The sequence below is a fragment of the Pristiophorus japonicus genome, chromosome 16 (genome assembly GCF_044704955.1).
Source record: "Pristiophorus japonicus isolate sPriJap1 chromosome 16, sPriJap1.hap1, whole genome shotgun sequence".
Classification (NCBI taxonomy): domain Eukaryota; kingdom Metazoa; phylum Chordata; class Chondrichthyes; family Pristiophoridae; genus Pristiophorus; species Pristiophorus japonicus.
The window spans coordinates 59,349,095-59,376,379 of record NC_091992.1 but is presented as its reverse complement, the minus strand read 5'-3'; the positions used below and the strand labels follow the sequence as shown (position 1 = coordinate 59,376,379).

Here is a 27,285-nt window from a genome sequence, read left to right as displayed (position 1 = left end):
CGTTAACTGCTGGTCACAGGTCTTGTATCCCAAGGGCAGATCAATTGACTGAATTTGAACTCATTTAAAGTAATTGTAGCATCTGTTTGAGAAGCAGACCAGGGTCAGGCTTCAATTGACTGCGGGTGCCTGTGAACCCGAAATTCCGGGCGTAATGTGATGAACACCCCGTGACTGGACACAACCAGCAGAAACTCGCCATGCCAACCAGTTTTGTGGACGGAGATTGCTTCAGGTGAATTGAACCAGCATAAAAGATCGAGTGTAAAGGGGTTGAAATTGGGGTCGTTTGCGCCGCCCGTTAGACCCCGCGGAGTTAGCAGCTTGGGCCCTCCCACGCGGCAGTGCTACGCGGCCCAGTGCGTAGTGCTGCGCCCCGCTCCCTCTGTTCCCGCCCCGTTAGCGCTCCAGAGAGGAAGTGGAGAGTGTTATTTTGCGCTCCACTTCCTCCCTGGGGCGGTAACCCCAATTTCGAGAGCAGGGTGGGAATTCCACACCTGACACAAAAAGTCCCACCTCACGGATGTAACCGCCCCCAAACGGGGCACGACAGATTTTTTCCCCGTAAGCGTTTATGGGCGCAACTCACTTATATTTTAAATTCCACCATCTTTAGTGCTGTTTCAATCAATTCCGCCCTGATTAAGCTGATATTTGGAAAGAAAACATGCAGAAACTCCAGGCCTTTGTGTTTTTGTCCTTCAATTGGCTCGTTTCTACTTTTATTATTCACATATAACATTGCACAAAGCATTTCTCCTCAATTTCAGTTTCCTACCAAAAAATTCCTGAAAGATATTGCTGCCATGACAGTTCTCCAGTCACCCCACCACTTACGACATAAGAAACAGGAGAGAGAGGCAGAACTAAGGAGGAAGTATGAAGATAAAAGAAAGCGCTATGGACATACACAGGGATACCTCTCTGATAAACTCCTGACCTTGTTCATTTATTTCAGCAGCACTGTTGCCCAGGAAGAGAAGGAGACTGATGGTGTTATTAAATGGGTTGTGACTGTGTTAGAGAGATATGTCTGTTATGGCGAAGAGAAGAGGTTCTTATTAGTCTTAATAGTCTCTTAGGAGAGAAAAATAAACTCTTTTGATTGAGATGAAGACCGAGCAGCACAGATACCTTGTCATGGGGGGAGAGAGAGCGAGCCCGTTGCAGAACGGGGGAAGAGGGAACCTTCGACAGGGTGATCTTTCAATAAGTGAGAGAGATATCCTGTTGAGAGGGCTGTTGTGCAGGAAGAGAGAGACTCAGTGGTAAAGGATTTATGGTTTTCCTGGGAATGGAAAGAATGTTTGACATCGGGGCTTAGCAGACTATGTTATTAAACGCTGCATCTTCTAACTCGCTGTGAACTACATAATGGGAGGTCCACTTTCTTAGTCTGAATGTATGTGTGTGTAAATATATATATTATCATTACTATTAAATTACAGGTTCTCTTATTTGAGGAGATTTTATTAACATTATTTGTGACTTATAATTATTTCTGCTTGGTTATGCATTTCATATTGAATAGCAGCCCTGTATTGGGTAAAGGTGCTGTCCAGTGTACTAAAGGGCTACACAGACAAGAAACTCAGGGCTTCAATTCCCAGTCTGTGCTGATTACAGCCAGGGCACAAACTGGAACACTGAATCAGTCAGTGTTGATTGCTAGAAAGTGTATGTGTGTGGATATCGAGCGAGGACTGGATCAAACACAGTTGTGACACTTTTAATGGTCGACCAGATTGCCAACACACACTCCTGAGATTCACACATGAAAAGAAGCCAACGGGCTGCTTGCTCTATCCCAGGAAGTGTTAACACCTTCAAGAGAAGAGGAGAGAGAATTGGCAAAAATCAACTTTATTCTGCAAATATTTTTTAAAACTCTGCTCTCATCACCATCGATGAAATGTACCCACGCAAGCAATGACTAGCAATAAAAGCCTTAATAAAAAGTTTTGACTTTCTGTAACAGTCTGGTTGTCCAGTTATGGTGTATGTTTTTGTTGATCAAATCGGTTATATTTTTGGGCTTTTGTTGGGTGCAGTGTCGCTGATGAATCATGCAAGTAGACCTCATGTTCGTTATGAACCTTTTCCTGTAAGTGAAATGTAATGGGTCCCAGGGATCGAGTAGAAAACCTTTGTCACTCCGCGACACTTACTGCAATATATCACATGCCACCATGGTCTTCTTGACTTTGGGAGGCCATGGCTGAGGTTGACACCCAACAAGAAAAAACTATAGATGTATATTGATGGCTTTGACATAACAAACTGTTATGAACAAACTGCGCATTTATATAGCGCCTTTCACGACCATCGGACGCCTCAAAGAGCTTTACAGCCAAATAAGTACATAACATAACATAAGAACATAAGAAATAGGAGCAGGAGTAGGCCATATGGCCCCTCGAGCCTGCTCTGCCATTCAATAAGATCATGGCTGATCTGATCATGGACTCAGCTTCACTTCCCCGCCCGCTCCCCATAACCCCTTATTCCCTTATCGTTTAAGAAACTGTCTATTTCTGTCTTAAATTTATTCAATATCCCAGCTTCCACGGTTCTCTGAGGCAGCGAATTCCACAGATTTACAATCCTCTGGGAGAAGAAATTTCTCCTCATCTCTGTTTTAAATGGATTCTAAGACCATGCCCTCTAGTTCTAGTCTCCCCCATCAGTGGAAACATCCTCTCTGCATCCACCTTGTCAAGCCCTCTCAGTGTAGTCACTGTTGTAATGTTGGAAACGCGGCAGCCAATTTGCGCACAGTAAATTCCTACAAACAGCAATGTTATAATGACGAGATTTTGATTGAGGAATAAATATTAGCCAGGACACCGGGGATAGCTCCCTTGCTCTTCTTTGAAATAGTGCCATGGGATCTTTTACATCCACCTGAGAGAGCAGACGGGGCCTCGGTTTAAAGTCTCATCCGAAAGATGGCACCTCTGACAGTTTAGCACTCCCTCAGCACTGCACTGGAGTGTCAGCCTAGATTTTTATTTGTGCTGAAATCCCTGGAGTGGGACTTAAACCCACAAACTTCTGACTCAGAGGTGAGAGTGCTACCAACTGAGCCACAGTTGACACTAACAACTGAGAACTAACAGTACTTTATCTTAACCTTGCATATACTATAACCAGCAAGAAAAAAACTCCAATAAATAATCAATCATAGACAAAAATGTTTCATTTTTGTTGCTAAGATTAATATCAGTCAACTCAATTTCTATGACTGAAACTCTCAAAGTGCATGTCATATAAGACTGAAAAGCAATCAGAAGTTAAATAGGATTTAGGGAAGATGGAAAAAAACAAGCTTTCCTATGGTCATAGGATGCAAACAAATGTGACTAATGCCTTGAGTAGTCCAGTTCTCTTGTGTGAAGTGATAGTGTTTTTATATTTACATAAAGAAAAATATTTTGTGGGTTTCTATAAGAAATAACTAATATAAAATAAACATTTCCCATTTAACACACTCTGAAAATTAGCATTTTAAGAAACAACATAGCAATCCTGAACTAATTCACTTTATCCTTGTTACTCCCATCAAGCACCATTCACCATTCCCTAGCTGAGAGATTGAGCAAACATCCTTCTCCCAAACCGATGCCAGTAGCAGTCTGGAATCATAACTAAGAGCAGGCTGAGTAACTCAGCTGCTAATATTCTCTTAATACAAAGGCAAAATACTGCGGATGCTGGAATGTGAAATAAAAACAGAAAATGCTGGAACTCTCAGCGGGTCAGGCAGCATCTGTGGAGAGAGAGAAACAGAGTTAATGTTTCATATTCTCTGCCTTGCTGGGCAACCATCCACCCCTTGCACTTCAGCACTCTCTACTGCTATCCTCCAATAACTAACCAAAATCAGAGACTCACTGTTGAGGGAGTTGTGGGCATGGCCTGGTATTTTACCACTTTGGTGCACTATGTCACGACACCAACTGTCATGACCTCAGAAATAATGAATGAACTCGCCATCATGTGATGTCCCCCAACCATCCCACCCTACACCTCATGCAAATTGGATGTGGATTAGATATGGCTACACCCAACCTGCCAGAACCTGCTATAATAATTCATTTTCTACCTAACCACGTCCAAATTGGAACTGGCTTGCATGGTAGCTAAATGAATGATCCTAGATGCAAGCAGGGTGGATTTACTTGTGCGTCAGAGCTTACATATGTTCTAAATGTGCATTAATGCATATTCATTGTGCGTATTCGCATTAGTTGAGCATTCCCACATTTTTGCTCATGCTCCTTGAATTCCTGGGACAAAACTGGCTTAGTCCACGGTAATCCACAAACCCAGCGTTAATGTTTTTTTTTTGGCCCGTTCACTAATTATATGTGAACGTACAAATTTGCATTTGCTTGCCTTCCAGCCCACATAGCATGAATGACATTAGCTGTAAAGAAAGCAGCAAAGATGGAAGCCCGGTGTGGACAAAACAAGAGGCTTTGTAAAGAGCCACCCAACTGCTTCAGCCCGTACAGCAGCACGGACAGCAGAAAATCTTACTTTGCTGAACATGTTGGAGGAGCAGAAGGCAAACAACAAAATAGAGTCAAAGTGTTTTGAGATCGTAGACAACCAAGATTCACTACGATCCTAGGCAGTGTGTCTACTCCTGGTAACAGGGATCCTTAACCTCACTGAGGAGCAACATGTCATCATCATAGGCAGTCCCTCGGGATCGAGGAAGACTTGCTTCCACTCTTAGCATGAGTTCTTCGATGGCTGTACAGTCCAATACGAGAACCACAGTCTCTGTCACAGGTGGGACAGATAGTCATTGAGGGAAAGGGTGGGCAGGGAGCCTGGTTTGCCGCACGCTCCTTCCACTGCCTGCGCTTGATTTCTGCATGCTCTCAGCGATGAGACTCGAGGTGCTCAGCACCCTCCCGAATGCACTTCCTCCACTTAGGGCGGGCTATGGCCAGGGACTCCTAGCTATCAGTGGGGATGTCGCACTTTATCAGGGAGGCTTTGAGGGTGTCCTTGTAATGTTTCCTCTGCCCACCTTTGGTTTGTTTGCCTTGGACGAGTTCCAAGTAGAGCGCTTGCTTTGGCAGTTTCGTGTCTGGCATGCAAACTATGTGTAAGGCGGCTATGCCTCACCAAGGACCATAAATAAATTGCATCATCCCTGGAATTAACCCTGCGATCAAGAAGAAACATCAGCACTGCCTTGTCAGCAACAGTTAAGATGGTGACAGCACTCAACTTTTCTGCTGCAGATTTCTTCCAGGAAATGGCAAGATCAGTCAGTTTGTGGTTCACCACTACGTTACCCAGATCATAGATGCCTTGGTTCAACATTCTGCATTGATTAAAATCATCATTGACATGTAGTAAAAGAAGAAGTTGAGTGTGCTTTTTGAGACACCTAGCATTTCCAGGGAATGGGTTTTTCATTGTCTGCACCCAAAAGGTTATTCAAGCATCTGTGCAACATCCCATGCAACAGAAAAAGTACCACTTAATGAACGTCCAAATACTCTGTGAATGTAGTTTCTAGGGAGTGCATACTGTGTTTATATCTCAAGGAAATCATGGGGTTCGCATATTCTAACATAAAGACGACTTATAGATATGGGTTACCTATTCAAAGTGCGCCCCATGACAATGCAATGCAAACCTCCCAGCAAAGAGTATACATTGGCACATATTTGAGTGGCAGTAACATTATCAACCTGACATCTGACATGCTCATATCATGATTCCAGTGTTGGATCACAAGGTTTACTTGTACAACATGCCCCAGAAAAATGGTTGTGATGTGCTACATGTTGCATAACACAGCTGTCAAAAGAGATGTATGTGACTGGCTTAAAATGTGTATAAAACAGCAACAAATCACAAGTGAAAAGTTTGGGCATGTACCAATGAGCATGTATAAGTAGTAATGAAAATTACCAATCAAGGATGATGAGTCAGCATACAGCTACCAATAAAAAGGTAGCAACGAGGAGAATGACCTCATTCATTCCCAATCAAAATATTTTTTGAAATGATTTGCCCGCCATCTTGTTTTCTCAATAACTGAAGGAACGGAAAATAAGGTTTCTTGCATAATAAACACATTTTCAAAATTACGTAATTCATAACTCACTTCTTAACATTACCCATTCTTTGTATCCCTCTGGAAGCTTCCCCCTCTTTCAAGCACTTGGGACTGGAGATCATGAGGCTTTCCACATTGATTCCCTTGTCAGCTGAAAGAAGGGGCTCAATCATGGAACAAGATACAGCTCCCAAAAGGCACGAGTGGCACTCTGTGCAAGTGATCGCTGCGATTATTTGTATGATTGACAATGACTGGCCATTCATAGAGAATCTTAGACCTAGGCCCCCCCCCCCTCCGCCCTTTATAGCAATGGTAAAGACCTAAGGACTGACAGTAATTAAATCAGTTAAAACGCTTTGAAGGTCACTTTTGTTTTGCGTGAAAACCAAGTCAAGCATGAACTTTGGAACTATCTGAGTTAACTTTGATAGGAAAAACAATATAACAGATTCAGTCCCAGGGGATATATTTCTGCAATTACAGTATGTCTCTTGCACAGACTTATTATTTTTATTTAAATATTTCTAGAACATCACATGTGACATTGCTTATAGTGCCCTGGAGGATCCGGTATTTTATATTGACAGGAGCATTATTCCATATAAAAAACAATGTGTTATTAATGTAGGTGGTATGCTTATTGAAAAAAAAATTATAACCTGCAAATGACTGTGTGCTGCTATCAAGCGAAACACATTTGTGTCAAATTCCTTTCTGCAATTAATCTTGGGATAAGCCTATTTACACCACTTCACCCACATGCGATACTATAGTAGAGCCTTAAATAGATAGGTCAGGTTAGCGACTAACTATCACAACCGTGCTCTGGACCTCAGACTACTGGAGAACAATGCCATATAGATTCAGCTAGTTAATGGGAACCATTCATTCTGAAAGTAAATGATGACTGTACTTTATGGTGACATATTTGGCTCAATTTTGGCCGAGCCAATTTTTCGGCACATTTAGCGGAGTTGCGCCGCTTATGTATGTTCCGAGATGCGCCGAAAAAAAATGTTGGAACTTTTGCCGCTGTCTGGCCTCTTCACTGCAGTCGTGCAGCGTGGCCAGTCATTCTGCGCTGGAAAATGTGCCGGGACATCTGCACATGCGCAGTGGAGTATGGTGATGTCCACGTATGAGCAGTAGCGCTGTGAGTTGGCAATCGGCCATTTTTAAAGAGCTAGCTAGTTGCTTGTGTTTTGGTGCCAGAAGGAGTGCTGTGGTAGGAAATTAACTGCTGAATTCAAGAAGCAGTGCTCTGTTTGGTAAAATCAGTACTGCATGCCAGCAGAAGTGTCAGAAGGAGTGCTGTATTTAGAAAAATCACTGCTGCATGCAAAATAAGTACTGTGTGTTTGGAAAAATCACTGTGTGTCTAAGAGCATTGGAAAAGTGCTGTGAGTGCCTCAGAGCAGCTGCAGCAATACAGCAATGCAGCAATGGGGACAAAGAACAAAGAATTTCTTGCATGAAGAAGTGGAGATACTAATGTCATTGAGACCAGATGGCAGGAGCTGGATACCAGCACAGGTCACATAAAAGTGCCACCCAAAGAAATGAAGAAACACTGGAACCAAGTTGCAGAAGATTTTTGCGCATTGGTGAACACCAAAAGATCTGGAAGCCAGTGTAAAAAGAAATGGCAGGACCTTGGTCAAGTAGTTAGTGTAAGTAGTATTTTCATTTATACAATGCAATTGCAATTGTAAATGTGACCAGCTGTATATGTCCCACCCAGCAGAAAGACACCCTCTCTAAAAAGTTGCACTTTCATCTTTGCAGAAGAAATTGGCCCACAACAAAAGAGAAAGAACTCGAAAAGGAGGAGGCCCAGCAAATCTGCACGCACTGACACCCTTGGAAGAGAGGGTCGCTGCTTTGATGGGTCCTACCTGGAGAAAAACAATCAGTATTGCACAAGCTGGGCCGACACTCGAGAGAGAGAGGGTAAGTCCTGAAAATTCATCGTGGCCCTTCAAATCAACCTGCTGCCTGGCCTGCTATGTGTGAGCCTACTCATACCACCCATCCTGCCCCCTTCTCTGCTGCTAACCATTTGACTGTTCTGTTATATTTTTCAGAGCCTAATGCCAGTCCTGAAGATCCAGAAGAAGATTCAGACGCGGACAAGCCTGAGCTCGAGAACATCTTCCAAGCCAACCCTCCAACATGGGGGTGAGGGGGAGTTGGGTCAGCTGGATGAAACTACCACTTATATACTGAATTTCGAGCATGTGCAGTTATTGGAGTTGCCAGCCCCTTCCATGACTAGTGATTTGAGTTCTGGTGGGATATTCCATGGTTTCTCACAATCGAGGTTGCGGCTCCTAGTAGTGGGATGCAGCAAGTAACACCCAGGGCTCCACTGTCCGAGTTTGCGGCTCCCACAGGGATGCCACGAGGCACACCCAGGGCCCCACCGTCCGAGCCTGCGGCTCCCATTGGGATCCGCGAGGCAGATCCAGGGTGAGGGGAAGGAGAAATCGACCACGCTCTCCTGAGATGCAGGATGTAACAGATGTGGTTCAGATGATGGCATTGAGTGCGGAGAGCATTGACCTTACCCGATCACTCCTGGACACCATCAGTGGGATGCGTAATGAGGTACTGGGACTGTTGGGAGAAGACTACCGGGACTGCCACGGGAAATAGGAACATCAGTGAGGGAATAGTGTCCATGAGGGAGGGAATGTCAGAGGTAGTGGAGAGGACGATACTGGCAATGACACAGGCCATGAGGGAGGGCATGTGTGAGTTAGCTGCTGCAGTAAGGGAACACACCCAGACCATGCGCCCATCGACAGAATCAACTGCCACTCCCACTGCAATCCCCACACCAGCCTCTGAAGAGACCCAAGCCGGCCCTTCCACATTAACGCTTGACCGCCCCCCCCCCAATCACCACCACCCATCAAGAAGTGCACATTAAACGAGATGTTACAAGGAATAAACTTGGTACCAAGCCCAAAATGACTGTGCCACCACCTGCGGGCGGGGTGGTGGAAAGTCCAAGACCAAGCACGCGAGCGGTGTTCGACTAAGGGGGGTGAGAGATAGGTGCAGCCTTTCTTTGCTGTTGTTGTTGTTGATGTTACTGTTGTGACTGTTTTCAAATTGAAAGTTTTTTGTAAGTTATGTAAATTTACATGTTTATAAGTGATCGTAAAGTTTTTAAGTGATCTTAAAGAGTCATATTAAAGTAAAGTTTGATACAAGAATAATTTTATTACAGTAAAGTTAAGTACATTGTAAACTTTTGAATAAAATATATTTTACATTAAACTGAATCATGCTCCATTAACACAATACAACATTACGGAACAGCTCCAAAAAATAAACATGTCCATGCGGAATAGTTGATGCTGAGGCATCAGTAAAGCGTTCACGGATGAACTGCTGGCGCAAGGCTCGCGCAATCGTTAAAGGAGTACAATGGCCCACACTCCTCCGTTGTCGTGCTCCGGCCTCAAGCACTTGCATGGTTTCCTCATCTTCGTCATCATCCTCCTTCACCTCCTCCTGCTCGTCACCTGCATCTTCCAAACCATTATCATCAACCACTCTCACCTCAGGTGGGTCTTCTTCCACAAGCTGCTGTTGCCTCATGATGGCTAAGTTATGCAGCATGCAGCACACAACAGTGAACTGACCGACAATCTCAGGGGAGTATAGCCAGTATCCTCTGGAATGGTCCAGGCATCGGAAATGCTGTATCAAGATGTCAATGGTCCTCTCTATGAGGCTGCGCGTAGTAATGTGCGACATAAGAACATAAGAATTAGGAACAGGAGTAGGCCATCTAGCCCCTGGAGCCTGCTCCGCCATTCAACAAGATCATGGCTGATCTGGCCGTGAACTCAGCTCCACTTACCCGCCCGCTCCCCATAACCCTTAATTCCCTTATTGGTTAAAAATCTATCTATCTGTGATTTGAATGAGCTAGCCTCAACTGCTTCCTTGGGCAGAGAATTCCACAGATTCACAACCCTCTGGGAGAAGAAATTCCTTCTCAACTCAGTTTTAAATTGGCTTCCCCGTATTTTGAGGCTGTGCCCCCTAGTTCTAGTCTCCCCGACCAGTGGAAACAACCTCTCTGCCTCTATTTTGTCTATCCCTTTCATTATTTTAAATGTTTCTATAAGATCACCCCTCATCCTTCTGAATTCCAACGAGTAAAGACCCAATCTACTCAAACTATCATCATAAGATAACCCCCTCATCTCCGGAATCAGCCTAGTGAATCGTCTCTGTACCCCCTCCAAAGCTAGTATATCCTTCCTTAAGTAAGGTGACCAAAACTGCACACAGTACTCCAGGTGCAGCCTCACCAATACCCTGTACAGTTGCAGCAGGCCCTCTCTGCTTTTGTACTCCATCCCTCTCGCAATGAAGGTCAACATTCCATTCGCCTTCCTGATTACCTGCTGCACCTGCAAACTAACTTTTTGGGATTTCTGCACAAGGACCCCCAGGTCCCTCTGCACCGCAGCATGTTGTAATTTCTCCCCATTCAAATAATATTCCCTTTTACTGTTTTTTTTTCCCCAGGTGGATGACCTCATATTTTCCGACATTGTATTCCATCTGCCAAACCTTAGCCCATTCGCTTAACCTATCTAAATATCTTTGCAGCCTCTCTGTGTCCTCTACACAACCCACTTTCCCACTAATCTTTGTGTCATCTGCAAATTTTGTTACACTACACTCTGTCCCTTCTTCCAGGTCATCTATGTATATTGTAAACAGTTGTGGTCCCAGCACCAATCCCTGTGGCACACCACTAACCACCGATTTCCAAACCAAAAAGGACCCATTTATCCCTACTCTCTGCTTTCTGTTAGTCAGCCAATTCTCTATCCATGCTAATACATTTCCTCTGACTCCGCGTACCTTTATCTTCTGCAGTAACCTTTTGTGTGGCACCTTATCGAATGCCTTTTGGAAATCCATCGGTACACCTCTATCCACCATGCTCGTTATATCCTCAAAGAATTCCAGTAAATTAGTTACACATGATTTCCCCTTCATGAATCCATGTTGCGTCTGCTTGATTGCACTATTCCTATCTAGATGTCCCGCTATTTCTTCCTTAATGATAGCTTCAAGCATTTTCCCACTACAGATGTTAAACTAACCGGCCGATAGTTACCTGCCTTTTGTCTGTCCCCTTTTTTAAACAGAGGCATTACATTAGCTGCTTTCCAATCCGATGGTACCACCCCAGAGTCCAGAGAATTTTGGTAGATTATAACGAATGCATCTGCTATAACTTCCGCCATCTCTTTTAATACCCTGGGATGCATTTCATCAGGACCAGGGGACTTGTCTACCTTGAGTCCAATTAGCCTGTCCTGCACTACCCCGCTAGTGATAGTGATTGTCTCAAGGTCCTCCCTTCCCACATTCCCATGACCAGCAATTTTTGGCATGGTTTTTGTGTCTTCCACTGTGAAGACCGAAGCAAAATAATTGTTTAAGGTCTCAGCCATTTCCACATTTCCCATTATTAAATCCCCCTTCTCATCTTCTAAGGGACCAACATTTACTTTAGTCACTCTTTTCCGTTTTATATATCGATAAAAGCTTTTACTATCTGTTTTTATGTTTTGCGCAAGTTTACTTTCGTAATCTATCTTTCCTTTCTTTATTACTTTCTTAGTCATTCTTTGCTGTCGTTTAAGATTTTCCCAATCTTCTAGTTTCCCACTAACCTTGGCCACCTTATATGCATTAGTTTTTAATTTGATGCTCTCCTTTATTTCCTTGGTTATCCACGGCTGGTTATCCCTTCTCTTACCGCCCTTCTTTTTCACTGGAATATATTTTTGTTGAGCACTATGAAAGAGCTCCTTAAAAGTCCTCCATTGTTCCTCAATTGTGCCACCGTTTAGTCTGTGTTCCCAGTCTACTTCAGCCAATTCTGCCCTCATCCCACTGTAGTCCCCTTTGTTTAAGCATAGTACGCTCGTTTGAGACACTACTTCCTCACCCTCAATCTGTATTACAAATTCAACCATACTGTGATCACTCATTCCGAGAGAATCTTTCACTAGGAGATCATTTATTATTCCTGTCTCATTACACAGGACCAGATCTAAGATAGCTTGCTCCCTTGTAGGTTCTGTAACATACTGTTCTAAGAAACAATCCCGTATGCATTCTATGAATTCCTCCTCCAGGCTACCCCGTGCGATTTGATTTGACCAATCGATATGTAGGTTAAAATCCCCCATGATTACTGCCGTTCCTTTTTCACATGCCTCCATTATTCCCTTGATTATTGTCCGCCCCACCGTGAAGTTATTATTTGGGAGCCTATAAACTACGCCCACCAGTGACTTTTTCCCCTTACTATCTCTAATCTCCACCCACAATGATTCAACATTTTGTTCATTAGAGCCAATATCGTCTCTCACAACTGCCCTGATATCATCCTTTATTAACAGAGCTACCCCACCTCCTTTCCCTTCTTGTCTATCTTTCCGAATTGTCAGATACCCCTGTATGTTTAATTCCCAGTCTTGGCCACCATGCAACCACGTTTCAGTAATGGCCACCAAATCATACCCATTTGTAATGATTTGTGCCGTCAACTCATTTAATTTGTTTCGAATGCTGCGTGCGTTTAGGTAAAGTGTTTTAATACTAGTTTTTAAACCATGATTTTTAGTTTTGACCCCTCCTGCAGCCCCTTTGTATTTATACATATTGTCCCTTCCTATCACCTTGTGGTTTACACTTACCCCAGTGCTACTCTGCTCTGTTGCCTCCTGCCTTTTGCATTCTTTCTTGGGGTTCTGTTCATCTGAGCTCTCACCCACTCTAACTAGCTCAGAGCCCTCTCCTGGGTTCCCATCCCCCTGCCAAGCTAGTTTAAAGCCCTCCCAACCGCGAGGACATTAGTCCCGTCTCTGTTGAGGTGTAACCTGTCTGACTTGTACAGGTCCCACCTACCCCAGAAGCGGTCCCAATTGTTCAGGAAACTAAAGCCCTCCCTCCTACACCAATGGGAGAGTGGAGAGCACCAGTTCCAACTGTCACAGGACGAGAGAGTGGAGAGCACCAGTTCCAACTGTCACAGGACGAGAGAGTGGAGAGCACCAGTTCCAACTGTCACAGGACGAGAGAGTGGAGAGCACCAGTTCCAACTGTCACAGGACGAGAGAGTGGAGAGCACCAGTTCCAACTGTCACAGGACGAGAGAGTGGAGAGCACCAGTTGTGTTGTATTCCCGGTCAGCTTCCGTCTGGGTTACACATTGGGGTGTCATGAGCCAGGTGGCAAGGCTGTACCCTTTGTCTCCCAGTAGCCAGCTCTGTCCTTCTGGCAGCTGCTCAAACATGGCAGATATAATGCTATCGCGTAGGATGAACACATCATGGGTGCTGCCACGGTATCTTGCATCGACTGACATTATGTGATGCATGTTGTCACACACGAGCTGCACATTAAGGGAGTGGAAGCCTTTTCTATTCCTGAACAGCTCGGCATCCTCCAAAGGTGCTCGCAAGGCGATGTGGGTACTATCGATGCAGCCCTGTACCTTTGGGAAGCCAGCAATCCTTGAGAACCCCACAGCCCTGTCATGGATTACTTGGGCGGTCATTGGGAACTTGATGAAGCCATTCCTCTGCCCATACAGTGACCTGGCGAATGGAGACATGTATTCCATGTTGAGAGATGGCGCACACATCTCCAGTTGTAGCTTGAAATGATCCGGAGGCATAGAATGAAAGTGCAACTGTAACCTTCACTTCAACTGACAAAGCAGTCCACCTGCCGCTTCTCAGTTGGAGGTCTGGTCTCAGCAACTCACATATCTCACGGACAACTTCTCTGTGGAAACGCAGCCTTCTGACGCATTCTGCATCATTCAGGTGCAGGTACGAATGCCTGACTCGAAATTCTGAGGTGGGTAAGGCCTCCTGCCCAGCAGCCTATGGGCTCTGATGTTCCTGATGTGATGAGCTCTAATCAATTTTCTCCTGCATAGCACAATGATGCAGAAAGCTTGCAAAAGGCATGGAATTGTCAGTATTGCCCCCATACTTAAAGTTAAACTTTCAAAGGTCGTCAAAACAGCAGGAAAGCAGACTGAACAGGTTCGCAGTTCTCTCTCTCTCCCTCACTCCCCCCTCCCAAGGTCTGTATGGATGGACCATACCCAATGGTCTTTTGTCCTCTCCTGTCTCCCTCCCCCCCTTGAGTCTTGTGACCTCTCACTCCCTTTTCCTCCCCCCCCTTTAGTCTTGTGACCTCCCTCACCTCTCTCCTCCCCCCCCCCTTGTCTTGTGACCTCTTCCCCCCCCCCTCCGCCTCTCCGTTGAATTGCAGCCTCTCCCTCTCTGTAGCCCCCGTTGCTTGCCAGCTCCCTCGCCGTTGATTTGCTTGCAGCCTCTTCATTGAATCCTCATACCGGCCAGTTCAATCGCTCCTTGCCCCCAGCCTCTCCATTGATTTGCTTGTTGCAGCCGCTCTGTGGGCCCCGATGCCGGCCAGTTCACTCACTCCTGCCCCTAGCCCAGGCCGAGTGGCCTCCCGGTGCGTTGTTCCTCCCCTAGCCCAGGCCGAGTGGCCTCTCACACCGGCCGCTGCCTTCCCGGGCCATGTGCAGAAAGGTGAATTGCAGTTTGAAGATGAAGGTAGGACTTCAATCTTTTTATTTCTTATTGAATTGTTAGTATTTTTTGTTTGCAAACATTGCTAAGGGTAAGGCTTGGTTAGTTTAGGTGCAGGTCCTCTCCGCTTCCCGCCCCGAGCCCAGGCCGAATGGCCTCCGATGTACCTACTTGTGCCGAATTCTTTAACTCTCCGCAAGGGTTTTCTGAAGTGGCCACATACGCTGACCTAAGTAGAAATGGAGTAACTATTAGCTGGCCAAAGTTGCCTAAATGGGCACAACTGGCGAAGGTGGTTGGTAACGCCCCCTTTTGAGAAAAAAAACTAACCTAAAAAAAACGTAACTAAGTGAGTTACGCTGGTGCAAATTGATTGGGGAAACTGGGGATTTTTAAGTTACGCCAGAAGAAGCAGGTTACTCCAAAAAAAAAATGGAGCAACTCCTAGCCAAAATTGAGCCCATTGTGTCTTTATTGAAGGTGTACTATATGCTTAGTGTCATGTGTCATTGTGTGCTCCTCCCCCTCTTCCTTGAAATCGAGGAAGACTTGTTTCCACTCTAAAAGTGAGTTCTCAGGTGACTGTACAGTTCAATATGGAATTACAGTCTCTGTCACAGGTGTGACAGGCAGTCCTTGGAGGAAAGGGTGGATGGGGAATCTAGTTTGCTGCACGCTCTTTCCACAGCCTGCATTTGTTTTCTGCATGCTCTCGGCGATGAGACTCGAGGTGCTCAGCGCCCTCCCGGGTGCTCTTCCTCCACTTAGAGCGGTCTTTGGCTAGGGATTCCCAGCTGTCGGTGGGGATGTTGCACTTTATCAGGGAGGCTTTGCGGGTGTCCTTGAAACCTGGGGCTCGTTTGCAAACCTAGTGGCTGAACTGGTGTACATTTGCTCCACTGCTGTTATACCATGTATTACTGGAACAAGTTAACGTGAAGGTTTTCTGAGAAGTCTGCTGTGATTCAACTTCCAATTTGTCTCAATGTGTGGCAAACCGAGACAGCCATGCCAGTATGCACCAGACACCTTGGCTAATGGGGGCTTGCTTGGTTGCTTTCAGGGTTCTCCTGATACTTGACCAGAAGCAACTGGTAGTGAGTTGACAGCCTGTTCCTCTTCTGTAGCTGTATGCCCTGCCGGAAGCTGAGTCCTCACTCAGCTACTGCTCTGTTCCAACACAGAACATTACACTGCCATGAATCAGCGGTCCTCATTCATAGTTCTCTGGAGTCTATCTTTGAGATGTTGAAACCAGCTATTATAGTGCCTTGGAATGTGAACCTCAATTCCTCAACATTACCAATGGGTGCATTACTGGAAGGTCCTCCAATTATGCTCAGCACCAGTATGCCTGAAGTTATCCCTGCAAGTATCTTTCTGGGTTCTGGTTTCTGATCTTGCTGTGCTAGTTCTCAAACATATTAATTACTTCCCTAAAGTATTGCAAATGCAGTGTGTTCCTAGATCAATTTAGGTTGAGTATACTAAGGTACTGAAGCAAACTTGCATGACATCTGTTTGATTGGCATCGGTGGCTGTGTATATACAGGAGGCTATATATTCATGCACATTCTCACCTTGGCACATTTCTTCAAGTCTTGCACCTTCCTCTGGAAATTCTTCCAGCGTCACCTGGTACATGACTGTGTTGGCCTCCGTATGATGCATTGCCACGCCTGCTTCACCCTTTAGGCATTGGTGACTGCCCCTCCACTCTATAGCTAGCACTTTGCTGTGCCTTCATGCTGTCTACTACGAGATACCGATATTAATCTCTAAATCAAGGTTTACATTTCTCTGCTCTCCCACCATTTCTCACAGAAATTGCACACTCCCTAGCTGTATTGGCTCACAATGCTCCATTTTTGCTCGTTAAGTGGCTGATTAGCGAGTAGACCAGCATTCTTACAGATACTTTCAAATCGGCCACTCAGCATACATTATTTTTAGCATATTTAAATCTGCGGAAATTTTAACTCTCTCTTAACAAATGATGCAGTAAGAGTAATGTCACCCCCTGTGTGCATGAAGCCATGACTTCCCCTTTCCCTGCACATGCCGCTGTACTCAGAATGATGAAGGAAAAGAATGCATGATTTTTGTTTCACTCAGTTACATATTTGGCACAATAAAAATGTAACTGTTGAGTTTCGCTTAAATCAGTTTCTACATTTCTGATAGATCTTCAGCTTTCTAATGAAGTAATGCTCCTCTAGAGTGTAGCTGAGGATCAGATCATACAGCAGGTTGTTCAATATTATGACTTCTTCAGCCTCCATAGATGCTCACTTAAGTTGCAGTAGCTGTTAAACAATAATCTACTGACAATTTTCCAAATTCACACATTCAGGTAAACCAGTAATCTCTTCATTTCTTCAAAGTGATCCAAAACCTGACAGTCAGCATATAGAGTACTATGGCTCAGTATATAGATTAATAATCAGTATATAGAGTAATATGGTTCAGTATATAGATTAATAGTCATTTATATAGAGTAATATGGCTCAGTATATAGATTATTAGTCAGTGTATAGATTAATACAGTCAGTATATAGAGTAATATGGCTCAGTATATAGATAAATACAGTCAGTATATAGAGTAATATAGCTCGGTATATAGATTATTAGTCAATATATAGAGTAATACAGTCAGTATATGGAGTAATATGGCTCAGTATATAGATTAATACAGTCAGTATATAGAATAATATAGCTCGGTATATAGATTATTAGTCATTATATAGAGTAATACAGTCAGTATATAGAGTAATATGGCTCAGTATATAGATTAATACAGCCAGTATATAGAGTAATATAGCTCGGTATATAGATTATTAGTCAGTATATAGAGTAATATGGTTCAGTATATAAATGAATACAGTCAGTATATAGAGTAATATGGCTCAGTATATAACGTATTACAAGTAAGGATTAGAATCTTACAAAAGAAGCAAAGAATTAGTGCTGTACGTAAAGGAAAACCGTACAGATAAACCAGGGTGACATATTGGGAGAGAAACTCTTTGCTTCCCTTTTGTATGGAAAATCCAAACTATGTTAGAGGAGGCGAGGAAAACCCCCTCTCCAGCAGATTACTCCTCCTTCCTTCAGACTATCAAAAGCCTAAAAGAGTATTTGGCAAAGAATGAGATACAGACTTGGCCCTTCTAGTCTATTGTCCATTGAAGTTCTACCATTTTGATTTGTTAATTTCTGATTCATTTCCTAGGTTAGAGCTGCTATTTTTAAATGCGAAATGGCCATCATCCTTTGCTTAAGGTTTGTTCCACAGGTCATGGGTAGTTCATTTCAGAGACTTTTATGAGCAGATCCAGATAAACAAAGACATTTGCCAGATAGCCAACTTCACTTCTTCTAATATCCAGTGGCACTTGAATCACCTCGAAGAGTGACCTGTGAGGCAGGTGGTGGTGTCATCCAGTACGAAGTGGGGTGAGAATGAATTTGGTGTAGGACTCTGTTAGCAAGCAGAGGGCAGAAACTTTCATTCCATCAGTGTGTCTGGATTCAGGCCCCAGAGCACGACATGGATAAATGTAATCCCATTGGGAAACCCAAAAAGTGCTGGAGGACATGGGTTTGCTGGACTGAGCATCAATTTAAAATAAATTATATTTTAACAGTATGCTACCTGCCCACAGGCAGTCTTTGACACTTCTCATCTCATAATATATTGGATAAAAACTTAGGTCAATGGACAGTGAAGTGTAACAAGTGAAGATGAATATTAGTTATAAAGCAAGCTTAACCCGATGGAATTTAGCTTGACTGTGATTAGACTAATTAAAAGGTACAAAAGGAAAAGGTAGATGCCACAGCAGAAACATATTCGCTCTTTTCCCACAGCTTCTTGGTGATCGATCTCTTCGGGTTGACATAGCAGAAGGCAGAAAGCAAGAGAAGGGTGGTTTTGGCTTCAGGAGATCAGATGAAAGAGGAGGTGAGAAACTCGTTCCCTCCTGTATGTTAATAAATTCTGAGGTTCCTTGAGTTTCTCCATGCAGCTGTACTGCAATACTAACATAACTATGTTGCAATGTGACAGTGTAAAGTGGTTGGGCCACATTACGTAGCATTTTCAATTTGAGCTGAATTTTAGCAGCAGCAGTGTGATGGACTGATACTAAAATATGCCCATCTAGTCAGTGGGGTTGCCATCTTTTGAAATATTCAAATTATTTCCCATGTTATGGGCCAAGCCAAAGGGACAGATACTGCCATGTGGTATAGTACATATGCGTTTCCAAAAAAAAATCAACATTGGGCTGGATTTTCGGGTCGTTTGCGACCGGGTTTTCGCCAGGTTTTGCACCTCCACGGCGAAAAATGGGGTGGTCAGCCGTTTTGCGTCCGGTCGCAATCCTCGGGTTGTTTTTTGCGGCGGCGTTTAGAAGCACCGCCGGTGAGAGCAGCGCCAGGTGTGCAACGGCTCGCATTGCGACACCGGCACAAGTTTCGGCAATCACCCGACCCGTACGCCACGAAACGCGCCCTGCGATGATCGCCGGGGAAAACACAGCAGTGCAGCCCTGCCGGCGATGGTGAGGTGGATAAACTGCAAAACAGTTCGAGTCTTTATTTTTTATATTTTTGCAGCGATTTGTGTGGTAAGGGTGTTGGCAATGTTTTTTGAATGTTTTTGTGAATTTTTGTTTCCCTCCCAAGGCCTCTCTCAGAGCGTTCCCGGCCCTGAGGATCCCGTTTTTGTGCCGCAAAACTAGTACAACTCCTCTATTTACGCAAGGCCCAAACGTCAAAAGTTGCTCCACAAAGCACAAATGTTAATCGGGTGGTAAATTTCCCGCCCGCCTCCGTTTTCGCCCCGAAAACGGCAAAGTCGAAAATCCGTTATCTATTTTCCTTCAGAATCTGTCTTTTCGTAAATTTGCAATAGTCGCAGGCCTAATAAATTAGTTCAGTTACATTTTCATAATTCTTGAAATAGAAGTATTAATATAGATGCCTGGGTAGGACATTCAAAATACCTTTCTTATCCAGCTGAGTTCCCGTCTAAAAGCTTAAAGAAAATTCAATTAGAAAGAAAGAATTTATGTATCACCAAATCACATCCTGAGGACATCAAAAAGTGCCTCGCAACTATGGACCTACCTTTGAAGTACAGTCATCGTTACTATGAAGGCAAATGTGGCAGCGAATGTGCATCGCAAGGTCTCACAAACAGTTAATGAGCTGAATGACCAGTTAATCTATTTTTGCAGTCTGGGTTAACGAATGAATGCTGGCCAGGATACTAGGAGAAATCCTTGCTCTCAACAAGCAGATGGTATCTTGATATAATGTTTTATCTGAAAACACCATCTCCAACAACGCAGCAGACTCTAAGTACTACACTGAGCTGTCAGCCTAGCTTACATGCTCAAGTCCTGGAGTAAGGCTTGAATCCACTGATTTGTGACTCGCATGGAGAGTACTTGCAGCAAAACAAACTGACACTTCATTCAGCTGATTGCACTTTCAATCCTGGCAGAGGAATGCTGTTTTTGCATAGAGATACTGACACACATAAGTGTGTTGTGGGGTCGTGGACATTGGCAACAGCAAGACACTTTTCCTAGTTGAGGTTTTGGTAGTGCTTAGTGCTGTTAGTGCTTAGTTTCACACATTAATGTTGGACTGAACAGTATAATAACTATTATAGGTAAGTCTTGGTTTATTGATCAACACAGCAACATGTCACAGAACTCAACACTTGACAAATTCTGGACTTCTCTGTTCAATCCATTTTGTTTTATCCAACTTTTAGTAACATTGCAAAGTATGGTGTAAGAGCAGCATGTTGGAGTCACAATGCATTGTGCATGTCGTGTTAAACACGTTGACTCCTGCAGTCCTCCACATAGTGAGGTAATAATCTGAGCTGGGCCTGATGAGAAATTGTTGTGCACAGTCAAACTGTCTGATTCCATATGCATGCCACAGCTGGAGGGCACGTCCTCACTCTGACGACATGACCCGATCTCTCTCAGTTTAAAACGGTGAATTGTGTGACTTCTTCTCTCACAGTTGCTTCTGTGCATTTTCCAAATTAATTGAAACCCACCATGACTACTCAACCCAACAACCTACTCATACCCAGCAGGCTGAGTGGCCCCCGGCCTGCGAGCACCATCGGAGCAGGCCGGGAGCAGAAGGAGCAGCGTAGCGGCACATCACTCCAGGGATGGAGCAGGAGAACAACGGCAGTGAAAAGGGACATCACCAAGATCCAGGTCGGTGATTGGAGCGTGGGCAGATACAGCAGGAGCGGCGAGGTCGGGGCAAAGGAGCAGCAAGAGATTGTAGAGGGACGTGATAGGGTCCCAGAAGAGGTGTGAGTTTGGAGCCCAGAAGAGGCAAGGACCCAGGGGCAGCACAGGCCAGCCCACACTGCGATATGTGTGCGCACTAGGTCTGTGCAGCAGAGCTGGTCTCCAGTCATCTTGGTTAATCCTTACTACTGGACCAAGGTCTAGCTCTGTCAAGCCCGTGTGGTGGCTGATGTGCAACGGTCACCACATATTAAAAAAAATCCATGCACAGGCATCTTCCACCCTTCAAGATTTAGTTCGGGACCTGAAATTTTAGGTCCTTCATTGAAACACCTGTGAACTTTTTGACGTGGAAGCAAGTCATCCTCGACTCGAGGGACTGCCTATGACTCATATCAAACGTCACTGTTGAGGGTATCAATTATATGGAAGGCAATAAAAGAAGGAAAGAAAGGACTTGCATTTATATGAGTGCCTTTCACAACGGCTCATGTCTTCCCAAAGTGCTTCACAGTCAGTGAGGTACTTTTGAAGTATAGTCACTGTTGTAATGTAGGGAAACATGATAGTCAATTTGTGCACAAATCCCACAAACAGCAATGCGATAAATGATCAGATAATCTATTTTTTTAGTGATGTTGCTTGTGAGATAAATGCTGGCTAGGACACTGGGAGAATGCCCTCGCTCCTGTTCAAATAATGCCATGTGATCTTTTATGTCTCTCATTTGCTCCCTCAAATGGATGTAAAAGATCCCATGGCACTATTTCGAAGAAGAGCACGGGAGTTATTCCCAGTGTCCTGGCCAATATTTATCCCTCAATCAACATAACAATAACACAGATTATCTGGTCATTATCACATTGCTGATTGTGGGAGCTTGATGTGCACAAGTTGGCTGCCGCATTTCCCACATTACAACAGTGACTACACTCCAAAAATACTTTGTTGGCTGTAAAGCACTCTGAGACGTCCAGTGGTCGTGAAAGACGTTTTATAAATCCAAGTCTTTCTTTATGTCCACCTAAGAGGGCAGACGGGACTTTGGTTTAATGTCTCATCTGAAAAACAGCAACTCCGACAGTGCAGCACTCCCTCAGCTCAAGTCTCTGGAGTGGGTATTGAATCTACATCTTGAGGCAAACAACCCTGGAATCACTTAGGAAACAGTTGGACATAATGATGGAAGGAGCTAAATGACCATCTTTATCTGTATCTATCTGGTGTTGAGAATGAATGCTGAACATCTACACAGGGAATTGACAGTCAAATATAACAAAGTGCTATTTGATGACAGTTTGTACGTGCTATTAAGTCAGACCTGTCATCCAGAGTTGCAATTCTGGTGAGATGGGCTCGTCAGCATTGGTCAATATTCCCAGAAAAACATTCACGTGTTTCTTCTTTCTCACTAAAGATAGCTGCTTGCAAACAAAGGCATAACATATCTTGCATTCCTCTTGAGTTTTTATTTGCTGTTTTGCAGGAAACAGACAAATGTATCACACTTTTATATATATATACATATATATATATGTGTATATAAAAATGCAACCACAAATAAGTGAATGAAATATTTGAAAAATGGCCCTTTTATTCTGCAATGCAAACCAGTGGTATTTCCATGTTTTGTTAGCTCTGATGGTTGCAGTTTCTAGATTTCTACTCCCCATTGTGTGAAAAGAAGCCTCCCGATTTCATCCCTCAATGGCCTAGCTCTAATTTTAAGGTTATGCCCACTTTTTCTGGATTCTCCCACCAGAGGAAATAGATTTGCTGTACCTACTCTATCAAATCCCTTTATCATTTTGTAGACCTCAATTAGATCACCCCTCAACAATGTTCTCGCTAAGCTGCGCGGCCGTGCAGTCACCGCGCAGGCCGCTCACTGGCTTTAACGTTGTAGATACTGCGCATGCGCAAAAATGTGAATGGATCACACATTGGAGAGGCAGGCCATGCAGGAGGCAGTGTGGCTCACTGGAAACATTGCCCCCCCCCCCCACAACCTTCTAAACTCGGGAATACAAGCCCAAGTTTATGCAGCCTGTCCTCATAGTTTAACCCTTTAAGCCCTGATATAATTTTGGTGAAAAAAATGTTTTTTGGTGAACCTTCAAGGCCAATGTATCCTTCCTGAGGTGCAGTGCCTAAAACTGAATGCAGTACTCCAGATGGGACCTGACCAAGGCACTATACAACTGAAACATAATGTCCTCCCTTTAGTATTCCAGCCCCCTTGAGAGAAAGGCCAATATTCTAGTATCCTTTTTGATGACTTTTTGTAACTGCACTAGCTTTAATGCTTTGTATACCTTGCTCCTCCACATTTCCTTATCTTTTGCCTTAAGAAAATATTTTGCTTTGTCTTTATTGGATTCAAAGTGGATGACCTCACATTTCCTCATTTTGAACTCCATATGCCACAGTTTTGCCCACTCATTTAATCTGTCTATGTCCTATTATAACTTTCTGCTCCTATTTACATAACTAACGATGTCTCCTAACTTAATATCAGCTGCAAACTTGGATATACAACTTTCTATTGGAGGAAGAAATATGTAGGCAAATCTACGAGGTGAGTATTAGGCATAAAATAATAATCATGGAAGATTTCAACTACCCCCAAATAAACTGGCAGGAAGAAGTAATGAAAGCAGAAAAGGGAATTGAGTTTTTACAGTGTATACAGGACACCTATCTCACTCAATACACAAGAAGTCAACAAGAAAAGAATCATTGTTGGATCTTATAATGGATAATGAGCCAGAATGGATAGGAAAAGTAAGAGAAGAAGACATCTTAGTAATAGTGATCACAAGGTTCAGGATTAGGAACGAGAGTGACGTAAGTAGGACAAAGACTAAATTAATTCATTGGAAAAGTACAAATTATGAGGAAATGAGGGTGGAACTAAAGAAAATAAATTGATAAAATCTTGAAAAACAAAGGAGGTATCTTAACCTGAAGGAGCGCATGGGTTTGGGTGCGGGTGGGGGGTGAAAACCGGGAAAAATACTAGGGCGTCGAGAAGCCGGCTCCAACCCGCTGACTAGCTACTGGAGCTCATTAGGCTGCATACAGTAGGAGAGGCAGGTTGCCTATTAACATAGGCTAATCACTAAATTAGAGCGATATTTCAACTCATTTTCAAATGTAACCGCGCATCCACGGGTTTCCTGGGCTGCTGAAACTCGCCAGTGAAAGCAAGTGGAGAGCACAACAGCAATTGAGGGGGTGAATCAAACTCACGGAAATACTGCAATAAATACTCAGTACTCACTGTTGCTTTCTTATCTGCCAATTGGAAAGGGTTTGTTCACAGTACTTTTGCTGAGAGTTTACTTTCTACACTTGGAGTTTTTCTGAATCACGTTAGGATGGATGGCGCCTTGGCTGCCTTAGAATGGAGCTTGGACGAGGACCAATGTGACCAGCAGCAGCAGCCTGCTCTTGAGAGACCTGCAACTGGACAGCAGGGAGGGGAGCGGCAAAGGGGCGCAGCTAACAGGAGGCACTATCCGCGACACATGTACAGGCAGAGGCTGAACTTCCTTGAAGTTCTACAGCAGTGTTTCAGGAGGCTAAAGTTGCTGCATCAGTTGGGTGGCAGACATCTGCAGCCTCCTAGAAGAAGAACTGCTACCTGCTGGACCTGGTGGCCACGCGTTACCAGTGGCTGTCAACAAAACCACTGTCCTCAAGTTTTTAGCCTTTGGATCCTTCCAGGGCTCTTCGAGAGACATCCAAGATCTCCCATTCGGCTGCCTACAAATATATAAGATCGGTGCCTGCTGGATTGTTTGCCAGGGCCGGCAATTATGTGAACATTAGCTGCGATAATGCCAATCAGAACGAGCGGGTGCTCAGATTTGCATCTCTGGCTGGCTGACAGGTGCAGGGCGTCATCGACTGCACACACAAGGCAATCCGGGAACCCCCAGATCAGCCAGGAGTGTTCGTCAACTGCAAGGGCTTCCACTCCAACAATGTGCGGCTGGTGTGTAACTCGAAAAAGGTATTTTTGCAAATGTGTGCAAGATTCTTGGGGAGCTGCCATGATGCTTTCATCCTGCAGCAGTCCAAGCTCGCTGACATCTTCAGACTTGCAAACCCACTTAAGGAGTGGTTGCTAGGTGACAACTGATACCCACTTCAAACTTGGCTGATGACCCCCATCAGAAATACGACCAATGAAGCCCAACAGCTACAGCCCAATTAGCTACAATGAATGCCATATGACCACCAGATTGAATAAGCCATCGGCATGCGGAAAATGCGCTTCAGGTGCCTGGACAGATCTGGAGGTGCCCTTTAGTACGCACCAGCCAGTGTCATAATTTGCTACGCTATGCACAACATTGTGCTGCAATGAGGTTTTGGCTTGCAGGAGGAATGAGGCACAGAGCTCAGATTATCTTTGTTTGATTCAAAGGAGGAGGAGGAAGACGAGGAGGAGGAAGGTGATATAAGAACATAAGAAATAGGAGCAGGAGTAGGCCATAAGGCCCCTCGAGCCTGCTCCGCCATTTAATACGATCATGGCTGATCCGATCATGGACTCGGGTCCACTTCCCTGCCCGCTCTCCATAACCCCTTATTCCCTTATTGGTTAAGAAACTGTCTATTTCTGTCTTAAATTTATTCAATGTCCCAGCTTCCACAGCTCTCTGAGGCAGCGAATTCCACAGATCCACAACCCTCTGAGAGAAGAAATTTCTCCTCATCTCAGTTTTAAATGGGCAGCCCCTTATTCTAAGATTATGCCCTCTAGTGATGAGGACAATGCACTGCCAGCTGCTCACATTGCTGCCAGAGATGCCCTTATTAAGGTTTACTTGGGTTGCACCAGTGGACCGATGTCAGAAGCACATGCAACAACCACTCTTCACCGCCCCTCCCACCTCCCCCGTGTCACTGACACAAAGCCGTCCTGCAAACAACCAACCACCCCTTGAACATCACCCCACTGGTCCTCATCAATTCAGGTCTTCCCATTCGTCATCAAACAAGTTAAAAGGCGACTGGCCACCCAGCACCCAAGAATGGGCAAGATGGCAACATGTTGCATAACAACAGAAACTTCACAATATTACATATATTACATTTCCTCATATGTCCATGTGCATACCCTTGTGCAACTACAAATATTTCCTCTTCCTTTTCCTTCTGCTCCCACATGATGCAACCCCTGTGACTTGAGCACAGATAGAGGCAGGCTGCTTACATCCCTGCTTTGACTGCTGAGATACTGTTAGCTGATGACCTCTGGGTTTTGGAGCCTGTGAGGGCCCCGCCAAAGTTTGCTCCACCTGCACCTGTGCAGGGGCAGACGCGGCCATTGGGAGACAAGGCAGCATGTCACGTACTGACTAGGGGGTGGGGACGCGGGGTAATGGTTGAGAAGTGCAAATGCTTTGAGTGGAATCCCCACTTCCATGTCCCCATTCGCCATCATCCCTCTCATAGCCCAGCCACACTTCTCTGCTACCTCTCTGCCGGAGAGCACTTTGGTGCAGATCAGTGGGGCATTGTAAGGCCAGAGCTAAGGCATCTCTCATCCTATTTAAGGTGGCAGACATGTTGGCATCCAGAGTCCGTATGGCTGTGGTCAAGGCATGCATGGACTCATTTGATTGCAGCGTTTGATGTTCTATGGAGCTGGCCACTCTATCCATGGAAGAACACATTATAGCAATCCCTGTGACATCAAGCCTGAGGCTGTTCTCTCTGCAATCATGGTCAGTGTGTCCGGAAGGCTTGTCAGTGCATTGCACATTCTCTGCTGCTGCTCAATTATTCTCCCTTTCATCAACGGCCCCCAAGGTACAGCATCTGTGTCCAGCTAAGCAGAGCTTGAAGAAGGCAGCACCCTCCAACGAGGACTCTCTGCTGCTGTCCCGGCGACCACCATCTGCTGTTGCTCACTTGTGAACTGTGAGTCACCAAGTGAAAACGCAACTCTCTGGTCCCACCGAAGTGCGAGTATCTGAGCTGGTGCGCATGGTGTGCATGAATCCTGTGATGGTGCACCCTCAGAATCATCGGCTGCTACCTCCAGAGACTGCTGCTGCACATGTGAAGGCTCTGTCAGAGATAAAAAGCTGTGAATTACTGCTGGCAAGGTAAGAATGTTGCAACTTATCATTACAAAGATGATCATATTTCACTCGCTATTGAAATCAAGTCAACAACTTTGATGTTTTTGGGCTTATAATGGCGGCGGGCGGGAAAGTTAGCGCCCAGGAATAGTTTGCGCCTCAGTAAGTTTGGGCAACTG

The 27,285-nt window shown here is 44.6% G+C and overlaps 1 protein-coding gene across 2 annotated transcripts in view; it reads left to right on the top strand.

Moving 5' to 3' along the window:
* Positions 1-27,285, top strand: part of eif4h (eukaryotic translation initiation factor 4h) — a 118,298-nt gene that overhangs the window by 59,438 nt on the left and 31,575 nt on the right. For both annotated transcript variants that reach the window (XM_070857365.1, XM_070857364.1), the window contains exon 4: positions 18,583-18,676. In XM_070857365.1, the coding sequence (XP_070713466.1) occupies positions 18,583-18,676 (94 nt within the window). The remainder of the gene's footprint in view (positions 1-18,582; positions 18,677-27,285) is intronic.